The sequence below is a fragment of the Peromyscus maniculatus genome, chromosome 1, assembly GCF_049852395.1.
Source record: "Peromyscus maniculatus bairdii isolate BWxNUB_F1_BW_parent chromosome 1, HU_Pman_BW_mat_3.1, whole genome shotgun sequence".
Lineage (NCBI taxonomy): Eukaryota > Metazoa > Chordata > Mammalia > Rodentia > Cricetidae > Peromyscus > Peromyscus maniculatus.
In genome coordinates this window covers 196,061,259-196,081,218 of record NC_134852.1, presented here as the reverse complement: position 1 = coordinate 196,081,218, position 19,960 = coordinate 196,061,259, and the positions used below count along the sequence as shown (strand labels likewise).

Sequence of the window (19,960 nt, the reverse complement as noted above, 5' to 3'; positions counted from 1 at the left end):
GATTGTTGACTAACCTACTCTGAGATAAGCGTCTACTATGGCAGAGTTAGCGACTGCCACAAGTGAGGTTGGTTGCAAAGACCGACTCTGGAGAACCGTGATTTTACAGTTTCCCTGCCGCCCTCCTTCTGGTCCTGGGGTGAATGGTAGCTTATAGATTGGCATGTGTAACACCGAGCTATGCCCCCACATGAGGGTGACTGAGTCACCATTCCAGCACAGTACACATTTTCTAGAACTTTATGTTCATCAGAATATTAAGAACTATTCATGAAATTTAAGAATTCCACAAAATTCTTATCTAATGTGAAGCATCTGGAAAGCAGGCCTAGCCACAGGTGCAGCACATCTGACTGTAGATCACCGTGGAGATGCCATGGCCACTGCAGGGACCACACTAGAGGTAAAGATCATCTTCAGTAGACAGAAACTGTGAAGGAGAATTTGAAGCAGAAACACCTGCTGGCAGAGGCAGCCTTAAGAAGCTGAAGAGGCAAATCCTTGACTGCCAAACTCGGTCGTGCTCCATGGTGGGCTGCTTAGGAACTGCCAGGACTGCCTTCAAATCATGCTGTAGTTTAGGGCTGGAATGTCCTCCAAGGACTCATGTGTAAAAGGCTTGGTCCCAGGGTGACATTATTGGGAGATGCTGGGACCCTTGCAGGCATAGCTTCATAGGTCTTTAAGTCACTGGAGGACATAGGAGACTCCCAATGTCTTCCTCTCTTGCATCCTGGCTGTAAGCTAAGCAGTTCTGCCACAAAGTACACTTCTTCATCACAGGCTCAAAGCAAAAGGGGCCCTGGACTACTGAGCTGGACTCTAAAACTGAATCCTTACAACCCTTTTCTCTTCATAAGTGATCTCAGGTGTTGCACTCCTGTAAACAGTGACACACAGAGGGAACAGACTAGCAGGCTGGGGCGGGGGATGTCTATCAGCAGTTGTCCTACTTTAAAGAGGGCTCAGGAGGAGACACATTTTCAAGCTTGTCTGACATGCATGCATGACTAGACCTCCTATGACTCAGAATATTTGCAACTCTGGTTTTATAAAAATGGAAGCAATGATCTCCTTATAATTGAAAAAAATGGAAGCCCTTATATATGAGCAATAATTCCACTTATAAAAGGATCTCTTTATTGCTCAGATTTCCAGAAAACAAAATGATCTGTTGGTGTGATTTTCTTCTGTCCCTCTAATAATAGTATTAAGAAACAAAAATAATGAAATACTGGGGCAAGGGGAAATGTGAAATACTACAATGGCAGCCTGCTCGGATATAAAACAAGACAAAGCTGGCTTACAATAGACCCTTAAGGAGCCACCCACAGAAGCAGAAACCCCAGCATTGACAAACCCAAGTAGGGTGCAAGAGCTTTCCAGTTAGATCAGATCCCAGTTAGGAGCAAGGTGGAGGTCCAGGACAGAGTCACTCAGGATTCAGAACATTACCTAAAAGTATTTGATTTCAGATGCATTCACTGTTTACAAAAATATTTGTTACTCTATGTTGGTCAAAGGTACCAAACTTGGTTTTGACATCTCACTTTTGAACATAGTAATTTTTGTAACACCAACAAAATCTTCACAAGTTTGGCAGAAGTCTTATCATGCCAACAGCAAGACTGAAGCTAAGCATAAACTAGGAGACGGACTAAGGAGACGGAAACAGCCACGGCTACTCTGACTGTAATTCCTAATCCCAACCGAAATGAAATCACACAAATCTCAATCTGGAAACTGCCCAAGAATCACCACCAAGTTCTCCAATGAGGTAGATATCTCTATTAGGCATTTGTACCTTCATTCAGATTGTAATTATGTGTCGGGAATGTTGTGGTTAGGAAAAAAATTGTGCAAAGTTAAGCTAATTGCTTAAAAGTAAAACCCTAAAGTATTAAAAAAAAAAAAAAAAAAGACTACAACAGCTGCAGTGAAAACTTGCCTGATTCCCCGGGAAATGTGCCCAACAGGGGTGACGGAAGCACCCGGGACCAGTCAAGAACAAAATGCTCAGTTCTTCTCAATCACACAGCCAAGTGTCCCTTCTTGTTCTCAGTCTGTGGAACTCCGGGAAGTCTTAGATCAATAAGGGTAAGTCCGGATCCCATAATGTCAAAACAGTAAACAGGATATAATGTACCAAACAAAAACTCAAAGACTAATTAAAATAAATTAAGAAATATATTTATATTGAAAAATGATAAAGATAGGCATCCTGAGATTTTTTTTTTCAACTATAAAAAGGATGTAGGGCTATCAGTCCAAAAGGCTGTCATAATGATTAAATAATATACAAAGAACACATGAAGTCTTAAAGAGCAATACAAAGTAAGTGCTTGGCAAAGGGCAAAGTGTAAGTTCAGTGAGGAGAGCCTCCAAACTGGACCGGTCCCCTCCTCCCTCCTCCAACCTCAGTTTGAGCAATGAAGTCACACAAACCCGGGTCACTGGGAACTAGATCTCCCAAGAACACCAAAACTGGCATATAGAAACCAAGATGAAATTAAAAGTTCCCTGAGGAGGCAAATGGCTAGCAAGGACATCTTTGTCATCTTAAAGCAGCATTAAAAAGGCAAAGGCTCACTCATGGGACGTCAAAATCAGAATTCAAGAGATGCTTAAAATTTAAAATGTCAATGACAGTCCCGATGAAAAGTAAAAGATGTAAAAGTGAAGGATTCTTTGCTAGATGTCTCCTTATCTAATGTGCACACAGTGATGCACACCTGTAACCCCAGCTTGCAGAAGGCTAAGGCACGAGGCTCACTGAGTACCAGGCCAGCCTGGGTCATATGATGAGACCCTGCCTCAGAAAAAAGGAAAAGGAAAATAATTCAGAACTTGCCTGACCGCAGAGTCAATACACTTGTCTTCACCTTGGCTTCCCTAGGACCATTTTAGTTTTTTGTTTTTTGTTTTTTTTTTCTCTATTTCATAAAGTATTTCATTCCTTTCTGTTCCCAATATGGAATATATTTTCAAAGAAATCAATTTTTATTCCTTAAATTTTGACTTTTTTATTCTCTATTCTAACCCTACAAATAAAAGGATTTGGCAAGAGGAAAGGAAATGAGCCAGGTCTTGGGATGCACCTTTAAACCCAGCACTTGGAGGAGATGGAGGCAGGATCAGGAGTTCAAGGCTAGCCTTGGCTACCTAAAAAATTGGGCTCAAGAGACTTGCCTTACTCCCAAAAAGAGGAAGTCAAGCTACTACTTCCACCCTGGGAACAATCCCAGGCAGGCCCCTCATGGTTTTCTATGGAAATAAGAGTCCGTTCATGGTGGGCAGGGAGGAGCTAATGAACACTGACTCTTCACAGAACTGCAAGACGGGCTGCACAGGAGCCAGTGTGAGAGGCCGTGGGTGAGAACATGGATATGGCTTTCCTCTCCCCGTAAAGGAAGTGCTATTTGTGACATGTCCAAAAAGTGGCCAGGCTGCTCCATGGGAAATTTATCTAGTTGTTCCAAAGTTTAGAATTTGCTCTTTCAAGCATTCCAAAAATAGGTAAGAACTTTGATTTTAAGCCAGGCATAGTGGCGCACACCTTTAATCCCAGCACTCAGGAGGCAGAGGCAGGCAGATCTCTGTGAGTTTGAATTCAGGCCAGCCTGGCCTACAGAGTGAGTTCCAGAACAGCCAAGGCTACACAGAAAGCCTGTCTGAAAAACCAAAAGGAGAAACAAAAACAAAAAAAAACAAAAACAAAAACACTTTGATTTTATTGCCTTTGCCCACTCTCTTGATCCTATTCTTCCTTAAACAAAAACCCCCAAATACATCCCATCCCAAAATAGATAAGATCTTAGCACTGAAATGAGGAAAGGTGCTTCCAATCTTCTGCACAGAAAAATACGCCTGTGAGATTTGCCTGAAAACAGGCAAACCAGGTCCCCAGTTCCCATCACAGCTGCTCCATTCTATAAGCACGCTTAAGGCTCAAAAGGCAACATTGATGCCCAACAGCCCGTGAGGCACACAGACATGGAAACGTCTTCTGTACTGGCCAGACCAAATATCAGATAAAATACTGTCAGATCTTCATTGTAAAGGGGTTTTAACCTCTCCATCTAGATAACAACAGCAACCCTGTCGGGGATGTCAAGGAAGCAAGGAGCTTGTATCGTTTGGGTTGCCTTGAGATCCTGGTCCACTGAACCTCAGAGATCTTGGGTCCCTATTCAAGGCTGTGGATCTCCACATAAGGATATCTCTGTTACAGAGAAAGCAGGGGCAGCTGCACAACGTCTCTGGCTTTGTATCAGTTGATCCAAGTGGGTTTCAACCGCGATTCCAGTTGCCCAATCAAAAACTTGCTTCAGCAAGAGGGGAAAACGCTACATCCCAGAAACATACCAGATTTCCGAGATAAAGGAGAAGCATGCTCATTTGGGCTAAGCTTAGTCCCCTGTGTTAGCACCAGCCTCTCGCCACTTAGTTCCTCGCAAATTAGGTTACGGCTTCTGAGAAAAGGTCCTGTCCTGGGCACTAAGAAGAAGTGAAAGTGAAAAAGTAGAAATTCCCAGGCCAAAGCAGCATCCGAGGCCAGTTCGGGAAAGTGGAGGCATTCCGTGAGCAGCACTCCTAAAGTCCTGGGGTTCCTCCAGCTCTGGTCCGGCCTCAGGGCCCCACCTGCACCCCAATCATCGGAACCACCTGTTCGATCCACAGCAGGTCCAGTGGAGCTGAGGCTCGAGTCTGTCGGCGGTGAATTCTGTGGATTCGCAGGAGGTACAGGACGATGGCCAGCAGCACCACCAGGGTACAAGCGAAGAAGAGATAGTGGTTGTAGACGAAGGAGAGGCGGAACCAGCCGCCGTGGGCTTGCCGGACAGCTCCCTGCCGAAGGTCCCTGGGGAGTGAAACATGGGCCGAGGTTTGAAGGGTCCACTGAGTTTGTCCCACTTATCCACTCAAACATCCTAAGAAACCAGCTGCCCCGAGCAAGCTAAGCTTAAGGACGTCCCCAGCCCAAGGGCTGACCTCTTGAACCTTCCTTCCCCTGGCCTACAGGAGGAGGAGCCCCGTGGGCTCTGATGCTGCAGAATGTGGAGACAAAGTCAAAAGGCCACTGAAACTAAAGTGTTTTGTTTTTTTTTTTATAAAGTAAAGACAAAACTGGTCACCTGCAAAATAATTTTTTTTTATTGTTGTTATCATTATTTGTTGCTTTTTGGTTTGTCTGTTCATTTTGAGCCCTGGCTATCCTGGAACTCAGTATTGTAGATCAGGCTGGCCTCCAACTCAGAGATCCACCTGCCTCTGCCTCCCAATGCTGGGATTAAAAGTGTACGCGTGCCACCACACTGGCTGTAACATAAATCTGAAAATGTAGTTTGCAAATACAGTACTAAGAACAGGGTATCCCTTGAATCCAAACAAGACAAACTGAATGTGTCTACTCCTTAAAAAAAAAAAAAAAAAAAAAAGTTGTAATATTCTTAGGATCTAGCATTTCTATACACGAAGGCAGTTGTGGCCTGAGCAGCTGTAGCAGCATCACCTGGACAAACAGCATTGTACAAACCAAAGAACACTGGTTTACTGGCCTGGCTAGGATGCCACTCTTGCATCATCCAGGCATTAGATCCATTTTTGTTTGTATGACCTGCAATGGTTTTTAAAAATGTAACTTTTCAAATGGGAGGATTTCATATAAAATATGGATTTCTGATTTCTCTGGGCAAATGCTGGGACAGGCAGCACCTCTGAGTGACAGGAATCAGTCCTTTGGTTGGTACACACCGTCTGGTTCCTGATCACAGAGTCTGGAGGACCAGGCACAGGAGAGAAAAAGTCCATCTTATTTTATCTGAACCTGGCCTAGGAAAGAGGACCTAAAACATGTCCCAAATATCTTACAGCACAGAACGGCAAGGCATGGGTCTCCCATAACCGGATGAAAATACCCATCTTAAAACCGTGTCAGAGCCGGGCGGCAGTGGTGCACGCCTTTAATCCCAGCACTTGGGGGGCAGAGCCAGGTAGATCTCTGTGGGTTCGAGGCCAGCCTGGACTACAGAGCGAGATCCAGGACAGGCACCAAAACAGAGAAACCCTGTCTCGAAAAACCAAAACAAACAGACAGACAGACAGACAGACAGACAAAAAACAAAAACAAAAACAAAAAAAACCCATGTCAGGTCCTTTTTCTAGTGCTAGACCACCACAGACTGCCAGGTCAATGACACCGTTTCTGGAATGCTTCTATCCACTAGGAAAGAGTGCTTTGCCCAGACTGCCTCCTTCAACGCCCTGTCAAATACGTTTTACAGACTAACTAAGATTCACATTTCAGGTCACCAGTGCATATTCTAGAAGCGTTTGGTAGGAGCCCACACCTAAAGACCGGTCTGTTGGAGGGCCAGTAAAGCCAGCTTGCTGAAATGCAAAGGTTAGAAGGGATTCCAGGTCAGTCCGTCTCCGCCTTTCTGTTCGAGCGCGCCTGACTGGAGCAGTGGCTCAGATGGAAGAAACTGCGGGCGTCTCTGGAGGGCGGAGGAGTTGAGTGGTTCACTGGAGAAATCTATTCTGAGGCACTGACTTAACATCCTCTGAGGTCAGGGCAGCCTGCTTCGTCTGACTTTACCTGAGAGGCAGGAATCGGGTTTTATACAGAATGGCTCCCAGCGTCCACTGCACCTCCCGGTCGTACACCAGCTGCGCTGTCTGCAGGTTTGGGTAGTCATAGGGGAAGTGGAACCCCTCGTGCAGGACTTGGTACATCCACGCTGACTTAAAACACTGATACCTGAGTGGCGAGAAGGAAGTCTGTCAAGCTTTAAAATCTAAAAAGAAAATAGAACTGTAATGCATTCCTTTGAAGGAACCCATGCTTTTCTGTCAGATGTCAGACAGCCAGCTTCTCCTTGCTTTCACCTCTAGGTTGTGGAAAATTCATTGAAAATGTGTTACATTGGTTTATGCTGTGGAACATTTGTTTAATGATGCAAAGATGTGTTGCATTCTTTTATGTTGCATTTGTTTAACTCTGTGAAGCTGTGTTACTTTGCCTGTCTAAAACACCTGATTGGTCTAATAAAGAGCTGAACAGCCAATAGCCAGGCAGGAGAAAGGCTATGTGGGCTGGCAGGCAAAGGGAATAAAAAGGAGGAGAAATCTGGGAAGAAAAGACTGAGAAGCGAGAAAGAGGAGGAGGGGAAGACTAGGGGCTCGCCACCCAGCTACACAGAAGGCCACGAGGAAGAAGTAAACAAAGACATAAAGAATAGAGAAAGGGAAAAGCCCAGAGGCAAAAGGTGGATGGGATCATTTAAGAAAAGCTGGCTAGAAATAAGCCAAGCCAAGGCCAGGCATTTATAAGTAAGAATAAGACTCTGTGTATGTATTTGGGAGCTGGGTGGTGGGCCCCCAAGAGTCAAAAGAGTAAAATGAAAACTGCCAACTAAGTAGAGCCAAAGTGAGCCTGTGGCTATGGTTTTCTCCAGTCTTGATGTTCAAGATCCCTGTCTTCAGAGAACATCCTGAAATAACTATGATGTGTTTGTACAACATCCATGATTTGCATAATGAAAAACCAGACCGGCAGGAGTTACTGTCATAAGGGAAGCTGGGTGACAGATATACAGGGATTCGTTGCACTATTTTATGTTTGCTTGTGCCTTTGAATTTATCTTTTCTTTTTCCTTTTGTTTTTTGTTGTTTTCTCTTTGTAGCCCTAGTCATCCTGGAACTCACCCTGTAGACCAGGCTGGCCACGAACTCAAGAGATTCGCCTGTCTCTGCCTCCCGAGTTCTGGGATTAAAGGTGTGCACCGCCATGCCTGGCACCTTTGAATTATTCAAACTAAACATTTACAAATGGGGGGATTATGAATCCTTGAAAATATGTTGAACTAGTTAACAGTTACATTTTCACTCTTAAAGAAAATGGCCCCCAAAGGCCAAAGGGAGTGGCCCTATTAGGAAGTCTGACCTTGATGGAGGAAGTGTGTCACTATGAAGGAGGGCTCTGAGGTTTCATATATGCTCAAGCCACACCCAGTGTTTCAGATTACTTCCTGTTACCTGTGAGTCAAGATGTAAGAACTCTCAGCTCCTTCTCTAGCGCCATGTCTGCCTGTCTGCTGCCTGGATTCCTGTCATGATGATAAGGAACTAAACCTCTGAAAAAGTAAGCCACCACAATTAAATGTTTTCATTTATAAGAATTGCCGTGGCCACAGTGTCTCTTCACAGCCATAGAAACCCTAAGACACAACTTTTCAGCTAATTTTCTACAATAAAATGTTTAAAATAAAAAGGTCATCACTGTTGACACTCATCACTTGGAGAGAGTTCTTTGGTAACTACTGGTTTCCTGCCACAGAAACGAACACACTGTTTGCTCCCAATCCTCCAGAAAACCAAAATCTGAAATAACCAAATTCTCCTTCAGCCTAAAATCTGACCCGTACTGTTCGCCGATTGTCCACTGTAATCTGCCACCCATGTTTGAAGGCCGTGTCTACAGCAGAAAAGAAATCCGCTTACTTGAGTCGATGCTCGTCCGCATGTGAAGAAAAGAGGCCATTTTTGAATCTTTGCGTTAGCACTGACCACGCCATGCCACAGTAATCCTGGAACCAGCACAGAGAAAACAGTGCAACACAAAATTACAGGCGAATTCTCCACCTTCCCCACAGGCACGGCTGTTCCATTTCTAGTTGTCGTGGGCTTCTGTCTCACCAAGGAAAATGAATGGCACATTGGACCACTGAACACGATGCCACGCCTCTTCTCCTCCCATGGCTTCCACGTCTAATACGAACCAGCCCAAGCTGGCTCTGAGCCTCTTAGGCTTCAGAGAGCCTCAAGAATAACATCAAAAGCCAGGGAGCTAGTCCCCTCCCACTCTGGGGGGAACTCATATGGGCACGGAGAGCAGCCAGTCAGCCTGCCTGGGGGTTACAACTCTCAAAGGATTGTTTTCGAATGGTTCAGGAAAAGGACATTTGCTGACTATCAGGTGCCAGGTGCTCTCCTGTGTGTCAGAGGATGAAGTGGTGAGAAGAAAAACTCTGTCCCCATGAAGCTTGCACTCTACTGGTAAGAGAATAAACAAAGGGGCACCAGAGTCTGCAAGAGGGCACAGTATTCAGTGAAAACAAGCAGGGAAGGCAATGGGCGATAGGAGGGGTAACCGTGCGCAGCTTATCTAGGACAGGTGGGAAGAGAACACTTGCATCGGAATTCTAAAAAGTCAAGGACAGATCACAGAATTACATCAAAATCAAAAACATGACTCTGCTGAATCTAGAATGTTCCCTAAGACTCATGTATTAGAGATGTGGGGCCCTGTGTGGCACCGTTGAGACAAGGTGGGACAGAGTCCTTAAATGAGGACTAGTGAGCAGATCATCGGGGCAGCCCTTTAAAAGGACATTATGGGACCCCAGCTCCCTCCATACTCTTTGCTCCCAGACTCATGATGTAAACAGTTTGACTCTGCATGCATTTCCAACATGATATGCCCAAAGAAAGGCACCAGTTGACCGATGAACTGGAACTTATAAACTATGAAAACAAACTTTTGTTTTTTTAAGTTGAACACTGCAAATATTTTGTTATAGTACTCTTTTTATTTTTTATTTTTACTTATTTATTTATTTGTTTGTTTGTTTATTTTTGGTGATCTTTCTTAATTGACTAACAAATTCAGGTGTAGTGACACATGCCTTTCATCCTAGCAGAGGTGGGAGGCCAGCCTGGTCTATATAGCAAGTTCCGGGCTAGCCAGGGCAACATAGCGGGACTCGTAAACAATTAACAAACCAAAAAATAAAATGAGAAACAACAACAAACTTAACTAATACAGACTCTAAACTAAGGCAGAAGCTACAGAGAGATGGTTAAATTGTTAGCTGTGCTGGTAACTAAAGATGTGGTAAGCCTGTAAGATGTTTAAGTTCTATTTATGTGCAAAGTGAATTTTTACTTTTCACTTAGAAAAGTATTTCTACCACCACTGGGGTTCATAACACCTTATATCCATGACCTTATTACATCATACCATTCTGGCCTCTTTTTAAGATTTTTTTTTAACTTTCTCTCTCTCTCTCTCTCTCTCTCTCTCTCTCTCTCTCTCTCTCTCTCTCTCTCTCTCTCTGTGTGTGTGTGTGTGTGTGTATGTGGGGGGGCATGTATGCGCCACATCTGTGTGGGTGCCCAAGAGGCCCAGAAAACAGCATCAGAGCTCCTGGAGCTGGATTTTTACAGGAGTCTGCTGTAAGCTACCCAACCTGGATGCTGGGAACGGAACACTGGTCCTCTGGAAGAACAACAACGGCTTAGCCACTTAGCCGTCTCTGCAGCCCCGACGCTGGCTCAAATCAAGAGAAGAAAAGCAGACTCGTCCACCAAGAGCAACTTACAAGTCAGACACCTAGCAAAGGGGAAACTACATGAGATGAAACATTTGAGCCATAAATATCAGGGAAGTTGGAAGAAAAGCTAACTGTGCACCATTAGAACAATTTTATACCTTGGTGATAATATACCCATGGAAACCTAAAACCTGATCAGGAGGAGGTTCAGCAGAGATGGTCCCTTAACCTCTGAGGTCACTTTCTCCTCTTAAAATGAGGGCTCACAGGCCCTTATAAAGACTCAAATGAGATCATGTATGCAATGCCCTTTATATACTGCCTGGCAGAAAGGCAGGCATCCAATAAATGGTAGCTGCCAGCATGAGTCATCTTGATTATTAATGAGTTACCTGAGCAGCCTTGGCAAATGTTGGCCCGTGGTAGCGGCCACCGATGCGCAACACATCCTCTGTGCAGTAAAAAAACTCAGAGAAGCCATAGAACTCGCTGTTGTTGAAGTCAATTGGAGACTGGTAAATGCCATTCAACGAGGCCTGGCTGGTGTTGGAGCGGGCCAGCAGGGGGCTCAGCATCGCCCTACAAGTGGCCCAGTCCCCCTTTCCTCGGACATGCAGGACCTGGCTGTTCCTCTCCACCACATCTGTCAGTCCCACAGGCAGACAGGGGTCCAGAAATGGATTGTCAGGACTCAGGCCTGTCTTCTGGCCCAGCAATCTGTCACAATGACAAAAACAGACAGAACATTGAGAGTGCTGACCCTGACCTCTCCTGAGAACTAAGTTCACTTCACAAATGTCTTCTGATTGTCAATGACAACCTTAGCAACAAGGGCTGAGTGTTACTATACAGCAGCAACATCTGCATACTTAAGTAAATTACGTTTAGAAAAAGAGAGATGTACCAGTGATGGATCTCACTCAACCCTACATCAACATTTATTTCCCAGTCTACGTCAAACAGGAGCTGTGAATCTGCTGCTCTCCCTCCGGCCTTCATTCCCACAGACCTCTGAAAAGTGCCAGGGGTTCAGGTTTAACACACGGGGCGCTGGAGAGACGGCTCGGTGGATAAAGTGGGAGGATCTGAGTTTGAATCCCGGAACCCACGGGACAGCCAGCTGAGGAGACACGTGACTGTAACCCAGTGACTTACAAGGAGACAGGAGGCAGACATAAAACTCCCTGCAAGCTAAAGGGCCAGCTGGCCTGGTGAGCACAGTAGTGGACTGTCAGAACACGGTCCAGGAGTGGAGTCGTGTGAGAATTCTGAGTGCCTGTGAGAACACTCCAAGGAAACAAGAGTCTTGTGACCTTAGTTTCTTCAAAACACAGAACTGTTCTTGGACTGTGTCTTCATACTGCTCCCAGGTGTAGCGGATAGGAGTGAGTTTACTTCGGATAATTCATCATTGCTTGCTGCTGTTCAATTAAATGTTTCGACTCTCTCTTATATGCCTCCATAGAGAAACATGCTTTTGTCACGTGTGGCTTGTGCTTGTGATTGCATACAGCCTGAACTCACGAGAACTTCACTCATGTGACCTTTCTTTACCCTCAGAGTACAAATTGTCTGAGGCTCTGATTAAAGCTGGCTGTTACATGAGGCTTTGGTCGCTTCATTTATCGGCTCCGCTCTCCCAGATCCCACTGCTTTAGGGCACGGACGGCGGACAACAAAAGAGACCCTGCTCTCCAACAAGGTGAAGGTGAGGACTGAGGCAAGACCTCAAGTGTCCCATGACAAACACATGCCCACATCCACACCTATCAGCATGTACACACACACACCCCATATACACACAACAGTACACACACGCCCAACTGGGAAGAGACAAAGAGGGAAGAATTCAGAGAGGAGAGCTTCCTGAAGAGGGAACCATGGCAGAGGCACAGTGACGTCTGGCCTTGAGTGAGTGGTGCTGCGATGTAGCAGGCAGAGTGACACCTCCAGAGAAGGAATCACAGATCCCTCAGTGTAAAATGGGAGGAGGGGCAGGACTTGACTCCTTGCTTGGATCATACAGTTCTACGGCTCTAGTCTATACTTGTCTAGCAATTGTGTTCTCGCTGCTAAGGAGATTAACGTGCAGATCTGGCCAAGGACAGAACTCACATGGAGACCACTGGTACCTGCATTAGTTGTTCATTATCAGTTCCTACAAAGGCAGGTATGAAGGCATGGACTCTGCGGAGTGGAGATGCACGAACAGAAACTGAAGGAGGAAACCAACTCAAAGCCTTAGGAGCCAGGGATCCCCAGTTCTCACAGCAGCACCAGCACGAGCAATGAGGTCCCCAGCTCAGGTCAGCTTGTGCGGACTAACAGAAACACTCTGAGGGCTGTTCATGCAATCACCCAGAATGCCGGGATCCCCCAAAGCTCCGTGAACTCCCAGTGACGGGGGCTTAAACAGCTAAAAAGATGGATGAGACAGTATTCAACATTCTCTAAATCTAAGACAACTACTATGGAGAAATTATTACAAGTGGGATACACCAGTACCTCTCTAGGTAGAAAAGAACCGTTGTTTATTGTACCTTCAATAATACAATGATAAATAACTTTAAAACAAACAAATAAGAACAATTACTTCATAGTTATTCATTATGGCCTGAAGGTATTGAAATGAAAAATCAGTGATCTCGGGGCTCAGCTGTTAAGAGTACTTCCTGCTTTTGAAGAGGACCCAAGACCAGTTCCCGGCACCCACATGAGGCGGCTCACAATCAAGCGTAACTCCAGCTCCTGGGGATCCAATGCCCTCTTCTCATGTCTACAGGTACACCTACATACATTCAAACATACATGTACATATAAATAAAAATAAAAACAAACCTTTTTAAAGAAATCAGTCATCTTTGCAGTTCTGGATGAAAAACTGACTATTCAAGACTTGGACACTATTTTAAAAGCAATTTAACTTTATGCACTTGTTAAGTTTAATGCACACAAGCAAATCTAACTCTCACACGAGAGGAGCTAATCCACTTTTCCTAGCCGTAAACATCTCATGATGTCAGGTGTGGTTGTGGATACAGCAAAATAACACAAAAGATGGACATTTTTGCCAGCCGTATTACTAAAGGGCAGAATGTACCCTTAGGGCAAAGCAGGGGCTGAAATGGGTCCCTAGAAATATGGCGGGAAAGGAGGAGGCAAACTTAGCCATTGTAGCTGGATGTCACCATTTTTCCCTAACATCTGCCGTCCGGCAGAAATGAGGATTCCGTGTCAAATGTACCTGTTTCTGTTGAGCGTTTCATTCAGCACAAGCTCTTCATAGCGCTGCCGGGCAAAGTTGCCTCCAAAGCCCAGAAAGGTGGTGACGTAAACCCTGTACACATGCTCCGTGTGCTGCACGTCACAGCCCAGGTTGAACTCGGCCAACAGGATCTTGGCCGCTTCTTCCTGTAACACATCAAGAGAAAAAAAGAGGGTTCCAGTCCTTTCCAGAGAGCGGTGGCACTGTGAAGCCATGTGGCTCCACTTCTGTGACCACTATTTAAAATGGCCTTTCATCTCATGGCCAGGCGCAGTAATGCACTCCTGTATTCCCAGCACCCATGCAGCTGAGGCAAGGGGATCACACATTCAAAGACAGGGTCCCGTGTGTGTGTCTGGGAGGTCATTTCCTGAGAGGGTTAACTGAAGAGAGAGGACCCACCCTGCATGTGGGCAGTACAATCCACAGGTTGGGGTCTTGACCGAACGGAGAGAGAGAGGCAGCTGAGCACTGGCGTTCTTCTCTCTCTGCTTCCTGACTACAGATGCCACGTGACCAGCTGCCTCACTCCTCCCACGCCTTCCACATCATGATGGACTGTGTCCCTCAAGATGGAAGCCAAAGTGACCCTTCCTCGGACATTCACTCTGTGACAGCGACAAGAAAGGCAGCTGGCACAGGGAGGAGGGTTCGTATATGGTGGATGCCATTTTCTGGTATGGACTTCTGTAGTTTCCAGTTCTCCACAATGGGAATCTACTATTTTCATAATTAGGAAAAAATCCTTTAGCAAAGAAAAGATCATCGTGGAATCTATTTTATGACCTTGTCTAGAACTATTCAAAAAGCTTTACTATTTCCTGTGACAGGCTTGGGCATTGGGAAAGTTCAGTTTTATCTTCAAAATAAAAGAGGTTTGGGGGTGTTTTTTGTTTTGTTTTGTTGTTTGGGGGTGTTTTTTGTTTATTTGTTTCAAGCAGGGTCTCACTATGTAGCCATGGCTGGCCTGATACTCACTACGTAGACTAGGATAGCCTTAAACTCAAAAACTCACTTGGCTCTGCCTCCCAAGTGCTGGGATTAAAGGGGTGTGCCACCAACACCCAGCCTTGCTTTGGGTTTTCCACTTTAAATGTAGAGATTAAATTATGTCCCTGAGCTGGTATTTCAATGCCATAGCAAAGCCCCTCTTCTGGTCTAATCAATCCCGTTCACCCTCATACCCTGTCTTATCCCTACCCCTGCTATGAAGGACCATCCCAATCCCAATGTACTTCTTGTGTAATTTTGTTTAATGCGTATTATTGCGAAATGGAAATAACTATCTGGATTCTGTGTTTTTAATTTGTGAACATATTACTGCACCTAGCAACTCTACTCCCAGATTAATACCCAAGAGACTGAAAAACTTAGGTCTACACAAACATGTGTTCATGAATATTCACAGCACCACTATCCGTAACAGCCTAAGTGTGGAAGCAGCTCCACTATGAATCCAGTGATGAATGAATGAACAAAATGTGGAACGGTGATTCGATGGACAGTTATTCTGCCCCCAAACCAGTGATGATGGCTACGGACAACGCCATTACCTTGTGGACGGTTTTCTAAGGATCAGACATAAAGGGCCATTCTGCATGATTTCATTATAAGAAAATTCCAGAATAAGCAGATCCCTAGAGGGGAGAGAGCGACGGGAAGTTGGGACAATGGGAGATAACTGCTAAGGAATATGGAGTTTCCTTTTGGCACTGGTGAAATGTTATGAATTCAAAGTGACAGCTGCGCAGTCTGTTTAACCAAACACTGACATCCATCTTTGAGTCACGACTGCTGTGTCTGCATCTAAGTTGGTGCCTGCAAGTACTTCCACTGCTGCGTTCTAAATCTGTACACACAAGTCACTTACGGCCTAACACTCAAGGACCACAAATGTGAATTCATTTTAACTTATGAAGTCTTAGGACTTGAGAGCTAGAACCAAAAAGATGCTCTGACCCCGGCTCAGGACCCCACTGTTCGCTGTGACCCCAGCTTAGGACCCCACTGTTCACTGTGACCCCAGCTCAGGACTCCACTGTTGCCTCTGCCCTTCCTCAGCCTTCTCCATTCTTCGCTGGGTTCTTCACCCTCCTAGTTCCCCAGCCTGGACCATCAGTACTTCTGCTGATCCGTCCCTGACCTTCTTTTTTTTTTTTTTTTTTTTTTTTTTTTTGGTTTTTCGAGATAGGGTTTCTCTGTGTAGCTTTGCGCCTTTCCTGGAACTCACTTGGTAGTCCAGGCTGGCCTCGAACTCACAGAGATCCGCCTGCCTCTGCCTCCCAAGTGCTGGGATTAAAGGCGTGCGCCACCACCGCCCGGCTGTCCCTGACCTTCTTACAACACCACATCCACTCACCTAAATATATATTGGATTTTTGCTCCAAATATTTGTTGAAATGTGTTCCCTTCCATCCAATTCCATTTCCACTGTCTACTTCAACCCTGCAACTTCTCACTGAAGGCTCGCTGGCCTACATTTTTCTTTCCTACCTACACCAAAATTACTCTACTGAGAGAGAGAGACAGAGAGAGAGAGAGAGAGAGAGAGAGAGAGAGAGAGAGAGAGACATAGCCAATGTGGCCACAAAACTTAACAGCTAGGAATCAGAACTACACGGGGAGACACTAAAATAATTGGCTGGGAATATGGCTCAGTGGTTAAAGAGCTTGCCAGACAGCATAGGGGCCAAGTTTAGACCCCCAGAATACATGTAAAAAGTCAGTTTGACAGTGGGTGAGTGGGGGGATTATCCCTGGAGCCCGATGGCCAGCCACCCCTGGTGCTTCAGGTTTAGAGAGAGACCCTGTCTCAAAATTAAAGTGGAGAGGGATTGAGGAAAACACCTGATGTCACACACAAAAACCTAAAAAATCTCATTGGGGCTCCTTGGGACAATAGAACACAAAAACAGAAAACTTGAGCAGCCTTTGTTTTATGGCTGGTCACAGGAGACCTTCGATGGCGCTTTCCTTGTTACTTCAGGTATAGGGAGAGTCTCGGTATAGATGTAACCAACCGTCTTATTAAATAAGAAACACAGAAACAATGTAAAAGAGAAAGCCGAGAGGTCAGAGCTCAGAGCTAAAATCTCACCCTTCCACCTGCGGTGTCCCAGCTTCCCGAAAGAGAGCTACTTCCTGTCTGTAAATCCATTTTCCAGTCATTCTGCCTTCTCATTGGTTGTAAACCCAAACACGTGACTGCCTCGTCACTGTCTGAATGTACAGCCCCCTAGGTCTTAAAGGCATATGTCTCCAATGCTGGCTGTATCCCTGAACACATAGAGATCTATGGGATTAAAGGCGTGTGCCACCACCGCCACACTCTGTCTATGGCTCTAATAGCTCTGATCCCCGGGCAACTTTATTTATTAACATACAATCAAAATCACATTTCAGTACAATTAGAACACCACCACATTTCCCCTTTTCTATTTTAATAAAAAGAAAAAAAGCAAAAGGTTATAACTAACAAAAGAAAAACTATATACAAAAGTACAATAACTATATACAATATATACAAGTAATAAATACCTAAGCAGGTATTTGACAAATCAGAAAAATAATTCCATTATCTATCCTATTTTGGTAAATCCAAGATGTATCTAATGCACTTTCTATCCTAATTAATTTTCAACTATAACTAACTAATCTTCAACCATAACTAACTAATCTTCAACTCCCTCAGAGACCCAAGAAGGGAATGATATTAGCTAACAAAAATAAAAAACAGGAAGTGCATGCAAGCAACTTCCAAAAAATTTGTGAGTTGATAGAAACAGCCAGCTGCCTGGGCAGTCACCTGAGGTTTCTCCACAGTGTTGGGGCATCATCTTCAGCCTATAGGCTTAGTCTGTCTAACTATGGAACTGAGGCTCACATGCCTGCCTTGCTTGAAACTTTCACTGGGTCCTTACAAGCGACAGAACTGAAAACCAAGCCCCTACAACAACATTCAAGACTCCTCATGATCCAATTCCATCCTGCCCTCAGAACCTGTCCCTGAAACTCCAGCATTGGATCGGGCCACTGACCACTCCTTGGACAGTCCAGATTCTGCTGCCTGTTCTGTGCCTCTGTACACACTGGGACAATGGGAGACGGTCTCTGCTCAGCTTGAACTCTGATCCTATGCCCAGGTAAACATAGCCCCTTCCATGAAGCAGCATAGTTCCTGCCCAAGCCTTCACAGATGCGGCTCGGCCTGCCACTCCCTAGCTCCTCATAGCTGGCATTACAAGAGGGTCTCAATTACGGGCAACGCTAAGCATCGTACAACCAGCCACACACAGTTATTCAGCCCCAAATATCAACAGCACCAAGGCTGAGAAGCCTTCCTAATGCTGCGACCCTTTAATACAGTTCCTCATGTTGTGGTGACCCCCTAACCATAAAATTAGTTTCACTGCTACTTCATAACTGTAATTTTGCTACTGTTAGGAATTGTAATGTAAATATCTGATATGCAGGATATTTGATATTCGACCTCTAGGAAAGAGCTATTCAACCCCCTCCCCCCAAGGGGGTCACAACCCACAGGTTGAGAACCAATTATTTAGCTCAAATTACAGGACTGCCGTGGTCTGCCTGATGCTGGCTGACTCACTGACTTCTGGAGGCAATGTAACTAGCACATCCTATTCCTTGTGCATACTACATGTTTAAAAAGGGATGCTTTTTTGTCTCTCTTTAATGAATCTTCTCCCTAAAAACATATTCTTGACTGGTGATGAAACTCATTGGTACAGCACTTGTCTATCATATACAGAAGCCTGGGATTAACCCACAGTGCCACAAAGAAAAAAAAAAAATCAAAGTCAGCATCAAAATATATTCTTAAGGGGCCAGAAACTCAGTAAAGTATTTGCCACGAACAGAATGAGGGCTGGAGTTTGATCCCGACTGCTCACACGAAAAAGCAGATGTGTGTTGTCAATCTCGGGTCTCCACACTCACTCTCACCTACAAACGCACCCACCACACACACACACACACACACACACACACACACACACACACACACACACACACGAGTGGCAGTACACGCCTATAATCCCAGTGTTGGGGAAGAGAGGACAGAAGGGCACCTGGGACTTGGTGACTAGCCGGTCTAACAGGCAAGTTCCAAGTTCAGGGAGAGACCCTGTCTCAAAGAGGAAGGAGACGCAAGATGGAGGAAGACACCGACCTTCACATACATATGCACACAAATGTGTGTACACCCACACACATGAACGCACAGGTAAACAGTATTAGAGCTGAAGGGAAGGAACAGTAGGGGAAGGGTATGTATGAATGGTCTCCAGGACTGACCTGTATATTAACTCTTCAGGCAACCCCCAAAGACACACAGTGTTAATTATAATTGCTAAAATGTATCAAGCACTTATGTAACACTCTGATCTCCTCACAACTTTATGAGATAGATACTATTTTGCCTTTTGGACACTCAGGCTCAGGGAGGTAACTACTCATGATAATGCAAGCTAGTGCCAGGGTGGTGGCAGGCACAGACCTTTACTGAGGCAACGGCAGGCAGATGATTGTGAGTTCAAGGCCAGCCAGTGCCACACAGTGAGACCCACATCTCCAGGAGGGGGAAAAAAAAAAAAAAAAAAAAAAAAAAAGATGAGAACCAAAGCTACCAACTATCTGAACAGACCCAGGACTCCAGCCCCAGACGGTACAGCTTCAAACAGGGACCTCCTTCACTGGCACTGGTACTTCTAACTGAACTTCCATACAAGGCAAAATACCTGTTTGGGAGGAAGGACAGAGGCTGAGGTAGGGACTTCATAGGCAATTTGGAGAGAAGCTCCTCCCATGTCCAGTATCCCCACCGTCCTCCGGCGTCCCGTTGCCGAATCCAGGGAAGTGTCAGCATCTGACTCTGAAATCAAGGACAGGATTCAAATAGTTAAGAACAGAAACCAAGTCCAAAGGGAAAGACACCCCCAACTCCCACCCCTCCCACACCCCTCCCCCCACCGACTCCCATCCCTCTTCAAAAAAAAAAAAATGCCAGGCCAGCAAGATGGCTTAGTTGGTACAAGCTCCAGCTTTTAACTTGAAAGTAACTAAAATAAATTAATCTAATTACTGAATGTATATTATATAGAGAATAATTCTTTCAAATGGCTTAAATATATTTCAACTATGTATCCAGAGGGCCAGGAGAGAACCACCTCTGGCACATGGTCTTCTCAAATGCCCCATGGCACGTGCATGTCTACCCTCATAAACATACAGTAAGTATTGTTCAAACAATAACAACCATGGAGGATTTTGTTTTTTTAAATGTGTTCAGTGGAAAGAGAGCAGACACAAAAAATAGCAAAATATTCTGAGTGTTGAGACT

At 45.1% G+C, this 19,960-nt stretch overlaps 1 protein-coding gene across 1 annotated transcript in view; it reads right to left on the bottom strand.

The window, feature by feature from the left end:
- Positions 1-2,168: 2,168 nt before the first annotated feature.
- Entpd7 (ectonucleoside triphosphate diphosphohydrolase 7) overlaps positions 2,169-19,960 on the bottom strand; it is a 44,255-nt gene continuing 26,463 nt past the window's right edge. Inside the window, exons 8-13 of the mRNA XM_006992015.4 lie at positions 19,359-19,492; positions 13,579-13,745; positions 10,727-11,051; positions 8,503-8,588; positions 6,599-6,760; positions 2,169-4,861 (exon numbers count right to left, since the gene is read on the bottom strand). Of these exons, the coding sequence (XP_006992077.1) occupies positions 4,630-4,861; positions 6,599-6,760; positions 8,503-8,588; positions 10,727-11,051; positions 13,579-13,745; positions 19,359-19,492 (1,106 nt within the window). The 3' untranslated portion in view covers positions 2,169-4,629. The remainder of the gene's footprint in view (positions 4,862-6,598; positions 6,761-8,502; positions 8,589-10,726; positions 11,052-13,578; positions 13,746-19,358; positions 19,493-19,960) is intronic.